General features: G+C 55.0%; 1 protein-coding gene across 1 annotated transcript; it reads left to right on the forward strand.

The window, feature by feature from the left end:
• The first annotated feature begins 15,029 nt into the window (after positions 1-15,029).
• On the forward strand, positions 15,030-17,079 carry LOC138368191 (uncharacterized). Its single transcript, XM_069330647.1, has 5 exons — positions 15,030-15,357; positions 15,469-15,582; positions 15,690-15,746; positions 15,930-15,960; positions 17,076-17,079. Exons 1-5 carry the CDS (start codon positions 15,153-15,155, stop codon positions 17,077-17,079), a joined length of 411 nt encoding a protein of 136 aa, XP_069186748.1. The 5' UTR covers positions 15,030-15,152.
• The last annotated feature ends 386 nt before the right edge of the window (positions 17,080-17,465 follow it).

The raw sequence follows: 17,465 nt of genomic DNA on the forward strand, positions 1-17,465 counted from the left end.
TCATGGAAATTTTGCTCCGAGTAGCTGAATCTAAAGCAACAAGAACAACGTGAATTTGTGACTCTGATTCCTGGTTCAACCTTGCGCTGTGCAGACGCCTGACTTGTGTTCTGCCTGGAGATCACCGGAATGTGTTTAGTTTTTCTTGCTCATTAGGTTACGTTTTGCCGTAACGCGCCAGGTATCTATATCGCCTCGGGGTCACGGGGGCTTTGATAGAGTTTCTTGCGCTTTCCGGCTTGTACTCGGGCGTTGAACAACGAGCTCCGCATAATCTGTGGTTGACTTTCAAAGTTCCGATAATTGTTTCATCACTGAATCCTTCTAATGCCACAGTGGTAGAGATTCAGAGTTGGTTATATCTGCTGATGTGCACACAGAACACACAAGATTGAAGTTTTACCTGAAGATGAGGACAGCAAGCCGGCGGCTTGTCGAAGATTCCCCCATTTGTCCTGATGATTTATTCCAGTTAGACTTGGAAAGTTAAGAGTTTTGGCAGTTATGACTTGGACGGGTAGGCGGTTCTATGAGTTTATTTCCTTGTGAGTGAAAAAACGTTCCATCCCTCTTGTTTTCCGTCCCACATTGTGGCTTGTTTACCTTGAAACCCTTGTTGGTGTCATCCTGTGAGCGGTAGTTATTGTGCACCCTATACTCTTCCTGTGAGTGGTAGTTATTGTGCACCCCATACTCTTCCTGTGAGCGGTAGTTATTGTGCACCCCATACTCTTCCTGTGGGTGGTAGTTATTGTGCACCCCATACTCTTCCTGTGAGCGGTAGTTATTGTGCACCCCATACTCTTCCTGTGAGTGGTAGTTATTGTGCACCCCATACTCTTCCTGTGAGCGGTAGTTATTGTGCACCCCATACTCTTCCTGTGAGTGGTAGTTATTGTGCACCCCATACTCTTCCTGTGAGCGGTAGTTATTGTGCACCCCATACTCTTCCTGTGGGTGGTAGTTATTGTGCACCCCATACTCTTCCTGTGGGTGGTAGTTATTGTGCACCCCATACTCTTCCTGTGCACCCCATACTCTTCCTGTGGGCGGTAGTTATTGTGCACCCCATACTCTTCCTGTGAGCGGTAGTTATTGTGCACCCCATACTCTTCCTGTGAGCGGTAGTTATTGTGCACCCCATACTCTTCCTGTGAGTGGTAGTTATTGTGCACCCCATACTCTTCCTGTGAGTGGTAGTTATTGTGCACCCTATACTCTTCCTGTGAGTGGTAGTTATTGTGCACCCCATACTCTTCCTGTGAGTGGTAGTTATTGTGCACCCCATACTCTTCCTGTGAGCGGTAGTTATTGTGCACCCCATAGTCTTCCTGTGAGTGGTAGTTATTGTGCACCCCATACTCTTCCTGTGAGTGGTAGTTATTGTGCACCCTATACTCTTCCTGTGAGCGGTGGTTATTGTGCACCCTATACTCTTCCTGTGAGCGGTGGTTATTGTGCACCCCATACTCTTCCTGTGAGCGGTAGTTATTGTGCACCCCCATACTCTTCCTGTGAGCGGTAGTTATTGTGCACCCCATACTCTTCCTGTGAGTGGTAGTTATTGTGCACCCCATACTCTTCCTGTGAGTGGTAGTTATTGTGCACCCTATACTCTTCCTGTGAGTGGTAGTTATTGTGCACCCCATACTCTTCCTGTGAGCGGTAGTTATTGTGCACCCCATACTCTTCCTGTGAGCGGTAGTTATTGTGCACCCCATACTCTTCCTGTGAGCGGTAGTTATTGTGCACCCCATACTCTTCCTGTGAGCGGTAGTTATTGTGCACCCCATACTCTTCCTGTGAGCGGTAGTTATTGTGCACCCCATACTCTTCCTGTGAGCGGTAGTTATTGTGCACCCCATACTCTTCCTGTGAGCGGTAGTTATTGTGCACCCCATACTCTTCCTGTGAGCGGTAGTTATTGTGCACCCCATACTCTTCCTGTGAGTGGTGGTTATTGTGCACCCCATACTCTTCCTGTGAGCGGTAGTTATTGTGCACCCCATACTCTTCCTGTGAGCGGTAGTTATTGTGCACCCCATGCTCTTCCTGTGAGCGGTAGTTATTGTGCACCCCATACTCTTCCTGTGAGCGGTGGTTATTGTGCACCCCATACTCTTCCTGTGAGTGGTAGTTATTGTGCACCCCATACTCTTCCTGTGAGCGGTGGTTATTGTGCACCCCATACTCTTCCTGTGAGCGGTAGTTATTGTGCACCCCATACTCTTCCTGTGAGTGGTAGTTATTGTGCACCCCATACTCTTCCTGTGAGCGGTAGTTATTGTGCACCCCATACTCTTCCTGTGAGCGGTAGTTATTGTGCACCCCATACTCTTCCTGTGAGCGGTAGCCATTTTCATGCAGCGTTAGTTAAGATTTATCTCTAAATGGTTCACTTTTATTACAGTCTAAGATAATGGTGAAGTGTGTGTCCGTGTGTTTGTCCTCACACTTTACACTTCACATCATCTAGAGCCCTGTACAAGCCCACCCGCCACAGGTGCCTGTAGCCAGGTGTTACTCGGGTCCTGTACAAGCCCACCCGCCACAGGTGCCTGTAGCCAGGTGTTACTCGGGTCCTGTACAAGCCCACCCGCCACAGGTGCCTGTAGCCAAGTGTTACTCGGGCCCTGTACAAGCCCACCCGCCACAGGTGCCTGTAGCCAAGTGTTACTCGGGTCCTGTACAAGCCCACCCGCCACAGGTGCCTGTAGCCAAGTGTTACTCGGGTCCTGTACAAGCCCACCCGCCACAGGTGCCTGTAGCCAGGTGTTACTCGGGTCCTGTACAAGCCCACCCGCCACAGGTGCCTGTAGCCAAGTGTTACTGGGGTCCTGTACAAGCCCACCCGCCACAGGTGCCTGTAGCCAAGTGTTACTCGGGCCCTGTACAAGCCCACCCGCCACAGGTGCCTGTAGCCAAGTGTTACTCGGGTCCTGTACAAGCCCACCCGCCACAGGTGCCTGTAGCCAAGTGTTACTCGGGCCCTGTACAAGCCCACCCGCCACAGGTGCCTGTAGCCAGGTGTTACTGGGGTCCTGTACAAGCCCACCCGCCACAGGTGCCTGTAGCCAGGTGTTACTGGGGTCCTGTACAAGCCCACCCGCCACAGGTGCCTGTAGCCAGGTGTTACTGGGGTCCTGTACAAGCCCACCCGCCACAGGTGCCTGTAGCCAGGTGTTACTGGGGCCCTGTACAAGCCCACCCGCCACAGGTGCCTGTAGCCAGGTGTTACTGGGGCCCTGTACAAGCCCACCCGCCACAGGTGCCTGTAGCCAGGTGTTTCTGGGGTCCTGTACAAGCCCACCCGCCACAGGTGCCTGTAGCCAGGTGTTACTGGGGTCCTGAACAAGCCCACCCGCCACAGGTGCCTGTAGCCAGGTGTTACTGGGGTCCTGCACAAGCCCACCCGCCACAGGTGCCTGTAGCCAAGTGTTACTGGGGTCCTGTACAAGCCCACCCGCCACAGGTGCCTGTAGCCAAGTGTTACTGGGGTCCTGTACAAGCCCACCCGCCACAGGTGCCTGTAGCCAGGTGTTACTGGGGTCCTGTACAAGCCCACCCGCCACAGGTGCCTGTAGCCAGGAGTTACTGGGGTCCTGTACAAGCCCAGCCGCCACAGGTGCCTGTAGCCAGGTGTTACTGGGGTCCTGTACAAGCGCACCCGCCACAGGTGCCTGTAGCCAGGTGTTACTCGGGTCCTGTACAAGCCCAACCGCCACAGGTGCCTGTAGCCAAGCGTTACTGGGGTCCTGTACAAGCCCACCCACCACAGGTACCTGTAGCCAAGTGTTATTGGGGTCCTGTACAAGCCCACCCGCCACAGGTGCCTGTAGCCAGGTGTTACTGGGGTCCTGTACAAGCCCACCCGCCACAGGTGCCTGTAGCCAGGTGTTACTGGGGTCCTGTACAAGCCCACCCGCCACAGGTGCCTGTAGCCAGGTGTAACTGGGGTCCTGTACAAGCCCACCCGCCACAGGTGCCTGTAGCCAGGTGTTACTGGGGTCCTGTACAAGCCCACCCGCCACAGGTGCCTGTAGCCAGGTGTTACTCGGGTCCTGTACAAGCCCACCCGCCACAGGTGCTTGTAGCCAGGTGTTACTCGGGTCCTGTACAAGCCCACCCGCCACAGGTGCCTGTAGCCAAGTGTTACTGGGGTCCTGTACAAGCCCACCCGCCACAGGTGCCTGTAGCCAAGTGTTACTGGGGTCCTGTACAAGCCCACCCGCCACAGGTGCCTGTAGCCAGGTGTTACTCGGGTCCTGTACAAGCCCACCCGCCACAGGTGCCTGTAGCCAGGTGTTACTGGGGTCCTGTACAAGCCCACCCGCCACAGGTGCCTGTAGCCAGGTGTTACTCGGGTCCTGTACAAGCCCACCCGCCACAGGTGCCTGTAGCCAGGTGTTACTCGGGTCCTGTACAAGCCCACCCGCCACAGGTGCCTGTAGCCAAGTGTTACTGGGGTCCTGTACAAGCCCACCCGCCACAGGTGCCTGTAGCCAAGTGTTACTGGGGTCCTGTACAAGCCCACCCGCCACAGGTGCCTGTAGCCAGGTGTTACTGGGGTCCTGTACAAGCCCACCCGCCACAGGTGCCTGTAGCCAGGTGTTACTGGGGTCCTGTACAAGCCCACCCGCCACAGGTGCCTGTAGCCAGGTGTTACTCGGGTCCTGTACAAGCCCACCCGCCACAGGTGCCTGTAGCCAGGTGTTACTCGGGTCCTGTACAAGCCCACCCGCCACAGGTGCCTGTAGCCAAGTGTTACTGGGGTCCTGTACAAGCCCACCCGCCACAGGTGCCTGTAGCCAGGTGTTACTCGGGTCCTGTACAAGCCCACCCGCCACAGGTGCCTGTAGCCAAGTGTTACTGGGGCCCTGTACAAGCCCACCCGCCACAGGTGCCTGTAGCCAGGTGTTACTGGGGTCCTGTACAAGCCCACCCGCCACAGGTGCCTGTAGCCAGGTGTTACTGGGGCCCTGTACAAGCCCACCCGCCACAGGTGCCTGTAGCCAGGTGTTACTGGGGTCCTGTACAAGCCCACCCGCCACAGGTGCCTGTAGCCAGGTGTTACTAGGGTCCTGTACAAGCCCACCCGCCACAGGTGCCTGTAGCTAAGTGTTACTGGGGTCCTGTACAAGCCCACCCGCCACAGGTGCCTGTAGCCAAGTGTTACTGGGATCCTGTACAAGCCCACCCGCCACAGGTGCCTGTAGCCAGGTGTTACTGGGGTCCTGTACAAGCCCACCCGCCACAGGTGCCTGTAGCCAGGTGTTACTGGGGTCCTGTACAAGCCCACCCGCCACAGGTGCCTGTAGCCAGGTGTTACTGGGGTCCTGTACAAGCCCACCCGCCACAGGTGCCTGTAGCCAGGTGTTACTGGGGTCCTGTACAAGCCCACCCGCCACAGGTGCCTGTAGCCAAGGTGTTACTCGGGGTCCTGTACAAGCCCACCCGCCACAGGTGCCTGTAGCCAAGTGTTACTGGGGTCCTGTACAAGCCCACCCGCCACAGGTGCCTGTAGCCAAGGTGTTACTCGGGTCCTGTACAAGCCCACCCGCCACAGGTGCCTGTAGCCAGGTGTTACTCGGGTCCTGTACAAGCCCACCCGCCACAGGTGCCTGTAGCCAAGTGTTACTCGGGTCCTGTACAAGCCCACCCGCCACAGGTGCCTGTAGCCAAGTGTTACTCGGGTCCTGTACAAGCCCACCCGCCACAGGTGCCTGTAGCCAAGTGTTACTGGGGCCCTGTACAAGCCCACCCGCCACAGGTGCCTGTAGCCAAGTGTTACTGGGGTCCTGTACAAGCCCACCCGCCACAGGTGCCTGTAGCCAGGTGTTACTCGGGTCCTGTACAAGCCCACCCGCCACAGGTGCCTGTAGCCAAGTGTTACTGGGGTCCTGTACAAGCCCACCCGCCACAGGTGCCTGTAGCCAAGTGTTACTGGGTCCTGTACAAGCCCACCCGCCACAGGTGCCTGTAGCCAGGTGTTACTGGGGTCCTGTACAAGCCCACCCGCCACAGGTGCCTGTAGCCAAGTGTTACTCGGGTCCTGTACAAGCCCACCCGCCACAGGTGCCTGTAGCCAAGTGTTACTGGGGTCCTGTACAAGCCCACCCGCCACAGGTGCCTGTAGCCAAGTGTTACTGGGGTCCTGTACAAGCCCACCCGCCACAGGTGCCTGTAGCCAAGTGTTACTGGGGTCCCTGTACAAGCCCACCCGCCACAGGTGCCTGTAGCCAGGTGTTACTGGGGCCTGTACAAGCCCACCCGCCACAGGTGCCTGTAGCCAAGTGTTACTCGGGTCCTGTACAAGCCCACCCGCCACAGGTGCCTGTAGCCAAGTGTTACTGGGGTCCTGTACAAGCCCACCCGCCACAGGTGCCTGTAGCCAGTGTTACTCGGGTCCTGTACAAGCCCACCCGCCACAGGTGCCTGTAGCCAAGTGTTACTCGGGGTCCTGTACAAGCCCACCCGCCACAGGTGCCTGTAGCCAAGTGTTACTCGGGTCCTGTACAAGCCCACCCGCCACAGGTGCCTGTAGCCAAGTGTTACTGGGGTCCTGTACAAGCCCACCCGCCACAGGTGCCTGTAGCCAAGGTGTTACTCGGGTCCTGTACAAGCCCACCCGCCACAGGTGCCTGTAGCCAAGTGTTACTCGGGTCCTGTACAAGCCCACCCGCCACAGGTGCCTGTAGCCAGGTGTTACTCGGGTCCTGTACAAGCCCACCCGCCACAGGTGCCTGTAGCCAAGGTGTTACTCGGGTCCTGTACAAGCCCACCCGCCACAGGTGCCTGTAGCCAAGTGTTACTCGGGTCCTGTACAAGCCCACCCGCCACAGGTGCCTGTAGCCAAGTGTTACTCGGGGTCCTGTACAAGCCCACCCGCCACAGGTGCCTGTAGCCAAGTGTTACTGGGGTCCTGTACAAGCCCACCCGCCACAGGTGCCTGTAGCCAGGTGTTACTCGGGTCCTGTACAAGCCCCCACCCGCCACAGGTGCCTGTAGCCAAGTGTTACTGGGTCCTGTACAAGCCCACCCGCCACAGGTGCCTGTAGCCAGTGTTACTCGGGGTCCTGTACAAGCCCACCCGCCACAGGTGCCTGTAGCCAGGTGTTACTCGGGTCCTGTACAAGCCCACCCGCCACAGGTGCCTGTAGCCAGGTGATACGCGGTCCTGTACAAGCCCCCGCCACAGGGTGCCCTGTAGCCCGGTGTTACTCGGGTCCGTACAAGCCCACCCGCCACAGGTGCCTGTAGCCAAGTGTTACTCGGGTCCTGTACAGCCCACCCGCCACAGGTGCCTGTAGCCAGGTGTTACTCGGGTCCTGTACAAGCCCACCCGCCACAGGTGCCCTGTAGCCAAGTGTTACTCGGGTCCCTGTACAAGCCCACCCGCCACAGGTGCCTGTAGCCAAGGTGTTACTCGGGTCCTGTACAAGCCCACCCGCCACAGGTGCCTGTAGCCAGGTGTTACTCTGGTCCTGTACAAGCCCACCCGCCACAGGTGCCTGTAGCCAAGTGTTACTCGGGTCCTGTACAAGCCCACCCGCCACAGGTGCCTGTAGCCAAGTGTTACTCGGGGTCCTGTACAAGCCCACCCGCCACAGGTGCCTGTAGCCAAGTGTTACTCGGGTCCTGTACAAGCCCACCCGCCACAGGTGCCTGTAGCCAAGTGTTACTCGGGTCCTGTACAAGCCCACCCGCCACAGGTGCCTGTAGCCAGGTGTTACTCGGGTCCTGTACAAGCCCACCCGCCACAGGTGCCTGTAGCCAAGTGTTACTCGGGTCCTGTACAAGCCCACCCGCCACAGGTGCCTGTAGCCAAGTGTTACTCGGGTCCCTGTACAAGCCCACCCGCCACAGGTGCCTGTAGCCAAGTGTTACTCGGGTCCTGTACAAGCCCACCCGCCACAGGTGCCTGTAGCCAAGTGTTACTCGGGTCCCTGTACAAGCCCACCCGCCACAGGTGCCTGTAGCCAAGTGTTACTCGGGTCCTGTACAAGCCCACCCGCCACAGGTGCCTGTAGCCAAGTGTTACTCGGGTCCTGTACAAGCCCACCCGCCACAGGTGCCTGTAGCCAAGTGTTACTCGGGTCCTGTACAAGCCCACCCGCCACAGGTGCCTGTAGCCAAGTGTTACTCGGGTCCTGTACAAGCCCACCCGCCACAGGTGCCTGTAGCCAGGTGTTACTCGGGTCCTGTACAAGCCCACCCGCCACAGGTGCCTGTAGCCAGGTGTTACTCGGGTCCTGTACAAGCCCACCCGCCACAGGTGCCTGTAGCCAAGGTGTTACTCGGGTCCTGTACAAGCCCACCCGCCACAGGTGCCTGTAGCCAAGTGTTACTCGGGGTCCTGTACAAGCCCACCCGCCACAGGTGCCTGTAGCCAAGTGTTACTCGGGTCCTGTACAAGCCCACCCGCCACAGGTGCCTGTAGCCAAGGTGTTACTCGGGGCCCTGTACAAGCCCACCCGCCACAGGTGCCTGTAGCCAAGTGTTACTCGGGTCCTGTACAAGCCCACCCGCCACAGGTGCCTGTAGCCAAGTGTTACTCGGGTCCTGTACAAGCCCACCCGCCACAGGTGCCTGTAGCCAAGTGTTACTCGGGTCCTGTACAAGCCCACCCGCCACAGGTGCCTGTAGCCAAGTGTTACTCGGGTCCTGTACAAGCCCACCCGCCACAGGTGCCTGTAGCCAAGTGTTACTCGGGTCCTGTACAAGCCCACCCGCCACAGGTGCCTGTAGCCAAGTGTTACTCGGGTCCTGTACAAGCCCACCCGCCACAGGTGCCTGTAGCCAAGTGTTACTCGGGTCCTGTACAAGCCCACCCGCCACAGGTGCCTGTAGCCAAGTGTTACTCGGGTCCTGTACAAGCCCACCCGCCACAGGTGCCTGTAGCCAAGTGTTACTCGGGTCCTGTACAAGCCCACCCGCCACAGGTGCCTGTAGCCAAGTGTTACTCGGGTCCTGTACAAGCCCACCCGCCACAGGTGCCTGTAGCCAAGTGTTACTCGGGTCCTGTACAAGCCCACCCGCCACAGGTGCCTGTAGCCAAGTGTTACTCGGGTCCTGTACAAGCCCACCCGCCACAGGTGCCTGTAGCCAAGGTGTTACTCGGGTCCTGTACAAGCCCACCCGCCACAGGTGCCTGTAGCCAAGTGTTACTCGGGTCCCTGTACAAGCCCACCCGCCACAGGTGCCTGTAGCCAAGTGTTACTCGGGTCCTGTACAAGCCCACCCGCCACAGGTGCCTGTAGCCAAGTGTTACTCGGGTCCTGTACAAGCCCACCCGCCACAGGTGCCTGTAGCCAAGTGTTACTCGGGTCCTGTACAAGCCCACCCGCCACAGGTGCCTGTAGCCAAGTGTTACTCGGGTCCTGTACAAGCCCACCCGCCACAGGTGCCTGTAGCCAAGGTGTTACTCGGGTCCTGTACAAGCCCACCCGCCACAGGTGCCTGTAGCCAAGTGTTACTCGGGTCCTGTACAAGCCCACCCGCCACAGGTGCCTGTAGCCAAGTGTTACTCGGGTCCTGTACAAGCCCACCCGCCACAGGTGCCTGTAGCCAAGTGTTACTCGGGTCCTGTACAAGCCCACCCGCCACAGGTGCCTGTAGCCAAGTGTTACTCGGGTCCTGTACAAGCCCACCCGCCACAGGTGCCTGTAGCCAAGTGTTACTCGGGGCCCTGTACAAGCCCACCCGCCACAGGTGCCTGTAGCCAAGTGTTACTGGGGTCCTGTACAAGCCCACCCGCCACAGGTGCCTGTAGCCAAGTGTTACTCGGGTCCTGTACAAGCCCACCCGCCACAGGTGCCTGTAGCCAGGTGTTACTCGGGTCCTGTACAAGCCCACCCGCCACAGGTGCCTGTAGCCAAGTGTTACTCGGGTCCTGTACAAGCCCACCCGCCACAGGTGCCTGTAGCCAGGTGTTACTCGGGCCCTGTACAAGCCCACCCGCCACAGGTGCCTGTAGCCAAGTGTTACTCGGGTCCTGTACAAGCCCACCCGCCACAGGTGCCTGTAGCCAAGTGTTACTCGGGTCCCTGTACAAGCCCACCCGCCACAGGTGCCTGTAGCCAAGTGTTACTCGGGTCCTGTACAAGCCCACCCGCCACAGGTGCCTGTAGCCAAGTGTTACTCGGGGCCCTGTACAAGCCCACCCGCCACAGGTGCCTGTAGCCAAGTGTTACTCGAGCCCTGTACAAGCCCACCCGCCACAGGTGCCTGTAGCCAAGTGTTTACTCGGGTCCTGTACAAGCCCACCCGCCACAGGTGCCTGTAGCCAAGTGTTACTCGGGGTCCTGTACAAGCCCACCCGCCACAGGTGCCTGTAGCCAAGTGTTACTCGGGGTCCTGTACAAGCCCACCCGCCACAGGTGCCTGTAGCCAAGTGTTACTCGGGTCCTGTACAAGCCCACCCGCCACAGGTGCTGTAGCCAAGTGTTACTCGGGTCCTGTACAAGCCCACCCGCCACAGGTGCCTGTAGCCAAGTGTTACTCGGGTCCTGTACAAGCCCACCCGCCACAGGTGCCTGTAAGCCAAGTGTTACTCGGGTCCTGTACAAGCCCACCCGCCACAGGTGCCTGTAGCCAGGTGTTACTCGGGTCCTGTACAAGCCCACCCGCCACAGGTGCCTGTAGCCAGGTGCCTGTAGCCAAGGTGTTACCTGGGTCCCTGTAGCAAGCCCACCCGCCACAGGTGCCCTGTAGCACAGGGTTACTCGGGTCCTGTACAAGCCCACCCGCACAGGTGCCTGTAAGCCAGGTGTTACTCGGGTCCTGTACAAGCCCACCCGCCACAGGTGCCTGTAGCCCGGTGTTTTACTCCGGGTCCGGCTACAAAGGCCCACCGCCACAGGTGCCTGTAGCCCAGTGTTACTCTGGTGCCCTGTACAAGCCCACCCGCCACACGGGTGCCTCTGTAGCCAGGTGTTACTCGGGTTCCCTGTACAAGCCCCACCCGCCGACAGGGCCTGGTAGCCAGTGTTACTCGGGTCCCTGTACAAGCCCACCCGCCACAGGTGCCTGTAGCCAAGGTGTTACTCCGGGTCCTGTACAAGCCCAACCCGCCACAGGAGATGCCTGTAGCCAGGTGTTACTCGGGTCCTGTACAAGCCCCACCCCGCAACAGGTGCCTGTAGCCAGGTGTTACTCGGTCCCTGTACAAGCCCACCCAGCCACAGGTGGCCTGTAGCCAAGTGGTTTACTGGGTCCCTGTACAAGCCCACCCGCCACAGGTGCCTGTAGCCAAGTGTTACTCGGGCCCTGTACAAGCCCACCCGCCACAGGTGCCTGTAGCCAAGTGTTACTGGGGTCCTGTACAAGCCCACCCGCCACAGGTGCCTGTAGCCAGGTGTTACTCGGGTCCCTGTACAAGCCCACCCGCCACAGGTGCCTGTAGCCAGGTGTTACTCGGGCCCTGTACAAGCCCACCCGCCACAGGTGCCTGTAGCCAAGTGTTACTCGGGTCCTGTACAAGCCCACCCGCCACAGGTGCCTGTAGCCAGGTGTTACTCGGGTCCTGTACAAGCCCACCCGCCACAGGTGCCTGTAGCCAAGTGTTACTCGGGCCCTGTACAAGCCCACCCGCCACAGGTGCCTGTAGCCAAGTGTTACTCGGGTCCTGTACAAGCCCACCCGCCACAGGTGCCTGTAGCCAAGTGTTACTCGGGTCCCTGTACAAGCCCACCCGCCACAGGTGCCTGTAGCCAAGTGTTACTCGGGTCCTGTACAAGCCCACCCGCCACAGGTGCCTGTAGCCAAGTGTTACTCGGGTCCTGTACAAGCCCACCCGCCACAGGTGCCTGTAGCCAAGTGTTACTCTGGTCCTGTACAAGCCCATCCGCCACAGGTGCCTGTAGCCAAGTGTTACTCGGGTCCTGTACAAGCCCACCCGCCACAGGTGAATGTAGCCAAGTGTTACTCGGGTCCTGTACAAGCCCACCCGCCACAGGTGCCTGTAGCCAAGTGTTAGTCGGGTCCTGTACAAGCCCACCCGCCACAGGTGCCTGTAGCCAAGTGTTACTCGGGTCCTGTACAAGCCCACCCGCCACAGGTGCCTATAGCCAAGTGTTACTCGGGTCCTGTACAAGCCCACCCGCCACAGGTGCCTGTAGCCAAGTGTTACTCGGGTCCTGTACAAGCCCACCCGCCACAGGTGCCTGTAGCCAAGTGTTACTGGGGTTGTGTACAAGCCCACCCGCCACAGGTGCCTGTAGCCAAGTGTTACTGGAGTCCTGTACAAGCCCACCCGCCACAGGTGCCTGTAGCCAAGTGTTACTGGAGTCCTGTACAAGCCCACCCGCCACAGGTGCCTGTAGCCAAGTGTTACTCGGGTCCTGTACAAGCCCACCCGCCACGGGTGCCTGTAGCCAAGTGTTACTGGGGCCCTGTACAAGCCCACCCGCCACAGGTGCCTGTAGCCAAGTGTTACTGGGGTCCTGTACAAGCCCACCCGCCACAGGTGCCTGTAGCCAGGTGTTACTGGGGCCCTGTACAAGCCCACCCGCCACAGGTGCTTGTAGCCAAGTGTTACTCGGGTCCTGTACAAGCCCACCCGCCACAGGTGCCTGTAGCCAAGTGTTACTGGGGTCCTGTACAAGCCCACCCGCCGCAGGTGCCTGTAGCCAAGTGTTACTGGGGTCCTGTACAAGCGCACCCGCCACAGGTGCCTGTAGCCAAGTGTTACTGGGGGCCCTGTACATGCCCACCCGCCACAGGTGCCTGTAGCCAGGTGTTGCTGGGGCCCTGTACAAGCCCACCCGCCACAGGTGCCTGTAGCCAAGTGTTTCTCGGGTCCTGTACAAGCCCACCCGCCACAGGTGCCTGTAGCCAAGTGTTACTGGGGCCCTGTACAAGCCCACCCGCCACAGGTGCCTGTAGCCAAGTGTTACTCGGGTCCTGTACAAGCCCACCCGCCACAGGTGCCTGTAGCCAAGTGTTAGTCGGGTCCTGTACAAGCCCACCCGCCACAGGTGCCTGTAGCCAAGTGTTACTCGGGTGTTGTACAAGCCCACCCGCCACAGGTGCCTGTAGCCAAGTGTTACTGGGGCCCTGTACAAGCCCACCCGCCACAGGTGCCTGTAGCCAAGTGTTACTCGGGTCCTGTACAAGCCCACCCGCCACAGGTGCCTGTAGCCAAGTGTTACTCGGGTCCTGTACAAGCCCACCCGCCACAGGTGCCTGTAGCCAAGTGTTACTCGGGTCCTGTACAAGTCCACCCGCCACAGGTGCCTGTAGCCAAGTGTTACTCGGGTCCTATACAAGCCCACCCGCCACAGGTGCCTGTAGCCAAGTGTTACTCGGGTCCTGTACAAGCCCACCCGCCACAGGTGCCTGTAGCCAAGTGTTACTCGGGTCCTGTACAACCCACCAGCCACAGGTGCCTGTAGCCAAGTGTTACTCGGGTCCTGTACAAGCCCACCCGCCACAGGTGCCTGTAGCCAAGTGTTACTGGGGCCCTGTACAAGCCCACCCGCCACAGGTGCCTGTAGCCAAGTGTTACTCGAGCCCTGTACAAGCCCACCCGCCACAGGTGCCTGTAGCCAAGTGTTACCCGGGTCCTGTACAAGCCCACCCGCCACAGGTGCCTATAGCCAAGTGTTACTCGGGTCCTGTACAAGCCCACCCGCCACAGGTGCCTGTAGCCAAGTGTTACTCGGGTCCTGTACAAGCCCACCCGCCACAGGTGCCTGTAGCCAAGTGTTACTCGGGTCCTGTACAAGCCCACCCGCCACAGGTGCCTGTAGCCAAGTGTTACTCGGGTCCTGTACAAGCCCACCCGCCACAGGTGCCTGTAGCCAAGTGTTACTCGGGTCCTGTACAAGCCCACCCGCCACAGGTGCCTGTAGCCAAGTGTTACTGGGGTCCTGTACAAGTCCACCCGCCACAGGTGCCTGTAGCCAGGTGTTACTCGGGTCCTGTACAAGCCCACCCGCCACAGGTGCCTGTAGCCAGGTGTTACTCGGGTCCTGTACAAGCCAGTAGTAGGGATGACACGCCACAGGCCCTTTTTTTTTCTGGGGGAAAAAAGGGCCTGTGGCGTGTCATGGTTTTCAGGTCCAAAGGGGGAAAAAAAAGGGCCTGTGGCGTGTCATGGTTTTCAGGTCCAAAGGGGAAAAAAGGGTCTGTGGCGTGTCATGGTTTTCAGGTGAATTTGGGGAGTCACAGATTTGGAATTAGGGAATTCTTATAATGAAAAATAATGTCATACAAGTTTGTTAAAGTTCTTATGAGAAAATAATTTCCGAGACATAGAAGTTTGTTAAGGCCTTATGGGACGAATTCAAGTAACGTATATAGCTCTTTAGGGCTTCCAGGAGAACTCTACGGACATATTTTACATGTTTTCAACTTACAAAATCGTCTATGTAAGCCTTAGTTATTCATATAAATTTAGAAAATCACCTATGTAAGTCATGGTTTTCAGGTCTCGTACATCACACCCCCCCCCCCCCCCCCTTACCTCGCAATCTCTCGCGTCACCTTTATTTACTTTGCGCCCAGCCAGCCAGACATCGCATACAGGGTACCTCTTATCTTATCTTATCCGTAATATCTGGACCGTCCCTCCTCTCTCTCTCTCTCTCTCCCTCCTCTCTCTCTCTCTCCTCTTCATATTATTCCCTCTTCCTATTTTCTGACATAATAATATTTTATTCCTTTTTCATTAACCAGTCAGTTTTATACAAATCAACCGAAGCATCTCAATGTACCCTTTAATACTGAAACTGCCTCAGAGACTATCTAAGCTGGCCCCAGCTACCTGCCCCAGGCTATCTGCCCGAGGCAATCATCACCTGATTACCTGCCCCAGACATCCACCAGTCATTGTCGGCGTTCGCCACCGTAATAATTTATATATATATATATATACATTAAGCGTTAATAAAACTTATTTATTTATTTATAATTTATTTAGTCATCTAATTCATAGTTTACACAATTTATAATAAAAGAGTTTATCCCCAGTATTCGCCAATCATTCTCGCTATTAATAAAACAGCCAAACGTCCACTCAGGGGCACACTATCGTTATTACGCTCATTCAGGGGCCCCCTCAGATCGCCAAAGTCTCAGAGGCCTACACTTTCAGTCTACATTCAATCTTCATCCTGTTCACAAGGTTCCCCTAGCCTAGTCATATCATCATGTCAGTGTGTCCTCTGTGCCTGTCTCCTATCAACAACGAAATCGTTCATGTGTGTCAAACACGATGTTTAACATGCCTCGGTGAAATGTCCATCAACGCTCTTCAAGAATGCAGACTATACTGTATAGGATGCAACGGGCCTACACCGCCTGGACATTTTGACGTAACCTGTACCAGCTGTGGGCAACTCTATTGTGCAAATCGTAAGTACCTCTTTTTCTCGCACATTCAATAAACTTTCAAAGAAAATATATATCCGAAACACACATACATACATACAGACAGTCAATTTATATATATTATTTTCATTTCAGTTCATGGTTCTACTTCATGCCCATACTGTCGTTTCTCCGTTAACCGGGAACCTCCCACCGAAGCCAGAAACATCATTGAACCTCCACCCAAACGCCGTCGCATCATAAATAACCGTACGTTTTCACAATAATTTTCGTAATTTTAAAAGTTAATAATTGTATTTTTAACAAGTGTATAAACAAGTAATAAGTACTCATACAGAAAAATATTTCCATTACAGGAGTTCCTATTCGTGATCAAGAGAATCTCATACTTGGTGGAATCAACATCCCAGCTCGTAAGTAATATTATTATTTATCTGTAATTCAGTTTTTCCTCTTATTTAAACTTTTTGTTTTTCCTCTTAATAATAATTCCTCTTATTTACACAATATTTTCCTATTAAGGTTTTCAAATCCTCTTATTGTTTTCAAATGTGTTTTCCTCTTAATGTTTATTCATTGCTAATATTATATTACAGAATCGCCCCTGGATTCAACCCAACCCTCTGAGTGGAGCACGCCTGTACGCAGTCAGCCCCAGCTGTCCCAGGAGCTAGAAGAAGATGCACCAGACGGCAACCAGCATGCATCCTCAGATGAAGAAGAAGAAGAAGACAATCAACCCCCTGTTCACGACATATCAGATGAAGAAGTCAACGCTCCAGATTCCCCAGAGGTACTTAACTTAGATAACGTTGTTCCGCGAGTGTTAGAAGTCATTAACCATTTCGAAGGTTCTTTCTCGAGACATTCGTTCTCCATTCCCGGACATTTAGACGCTGACCCCAGCTTATATATAAATAGGTATAGGGAATTTTTTATAGAATATATAGACAATCAGTTCAGACAAATACAGGAAGAATTCCCTCCCTCATTTCACATTTACCCTGATGTAAGCCTAATTTTGCAAAAACTTAATCATGCCGACGATCAATATGAAATATTAGATGAAGTATTTTCAATTAGAGGAGAAACTCAGACTGTTACACAGGAAGAGGTGGAAGTTCTTGTAAATTCATGGGTTGACGAAATGTCTGCTAAAATTGACGAATGCTTAAAAAATGTCCAATCCTCAAGTGTAGGAATTCATTCCATGTCAGGCTTTGCCATTAATTTTTCATATATTCGCCACCCTATGCACCTTGGATCTTACGTACCATATCCTGCAAAATTAAAGGGTAAAGAATCGGTATTTAATCCTGAAAGTGAAGGAGATGAGTGTTTGTTACAGTGCATTGCAGCGTATAAAAACTTAGCATTGGGCAGGACTATAAAAAACGTTAGACAACATTACAAAAGCCTTCGATGGTGTAGAAGATTCGTAGTATGGGCAGATGAAATCAGATTCCCCGTATCATTTGATAACCTTAAGAAAATAGAGAAGCTTAACAAAATTTCTATTTATATTTATACAATAACTCATGAAAGTAACAGATACTATCTTAGTTTAGCTAGGAAAAGCCAAGAAAAGTATGCCGATAAAGTTCCTTTGTTGTTATTAGAAGGTAAGCATCTCTGTCTGATCAAGGATTTTGATAAATTTGTAAAGAATATTAACCATAACCACGGCAGAATTCCTGACACTCATAAATTCTGCAAAATTTGCCTTTTGCATGCTCCCTTAGATGAAATTCAGGCTCACGAAGAGTCATGCACTGTATCCCAAGTATTTTCATTCTATAATCCTAGTGATAAAATCAGTTTTAAAAATTACGGTAGGACCTATAGCCCAACTCACACCGCCTATTACGATTTTGAATGTCTATTAGACCGTCAAAATCCTAGAGGCATGGTGGAATGTAAGCATAAAGCAATTGCTTATGCTTACATGATTTTAGACAGGGAATTCAATGTCGTAGAAACGTATTCATACGTAGGCCCGGACGCAGTCAATCATTTTATTACAAAGCTAGAAGCCTCATGGAAAGCTATTCATGCTCAGCTCCCCAACTTCCCTAAGAACTTGTCTAGAGAACAGGAAAGAATGTTTCAAAGACAAAATACGTGTCAATTGT

This window comes from Procambarus clarkii, chromosome 24, assembly GCF_040958095.1.
Source record: "Procambarus clarkii isolate CNS0578487 chromosome 24, FALCON_Pclarkii_2.0, whole genome shotgun sequence".
Taxonomy (NCBI): domain Eukaryota; kingdom Metazoa; phylum Arthropoda; class Malacostraca; order Decapoda; family Cambaridae; genus Procambarus; species Procambarus clarkii.

Coding starts and splice junctions, on each gene's coding strand:
- LOC138368191 (XM_069330647.1), top strand. CDS start 15,153: ATGTCAGTGTGTCCTCTGTGCCTGTCTCCTATCAACAACGAAATCGTT. Junction 15,583..15,689: donor CCGTCGCATCATAAATAACC/GTACGTTTTCAC, acceptor TTTCCATTACAG/GAGTTCCTATTCGTGATCAA. Junction 15,747..15,929: donor TGGAATCAACATCCCAGCTC/GTAAGTAATATT, acceptor ATTATATTACAG/AATCGCCCCTGGATTCAACC.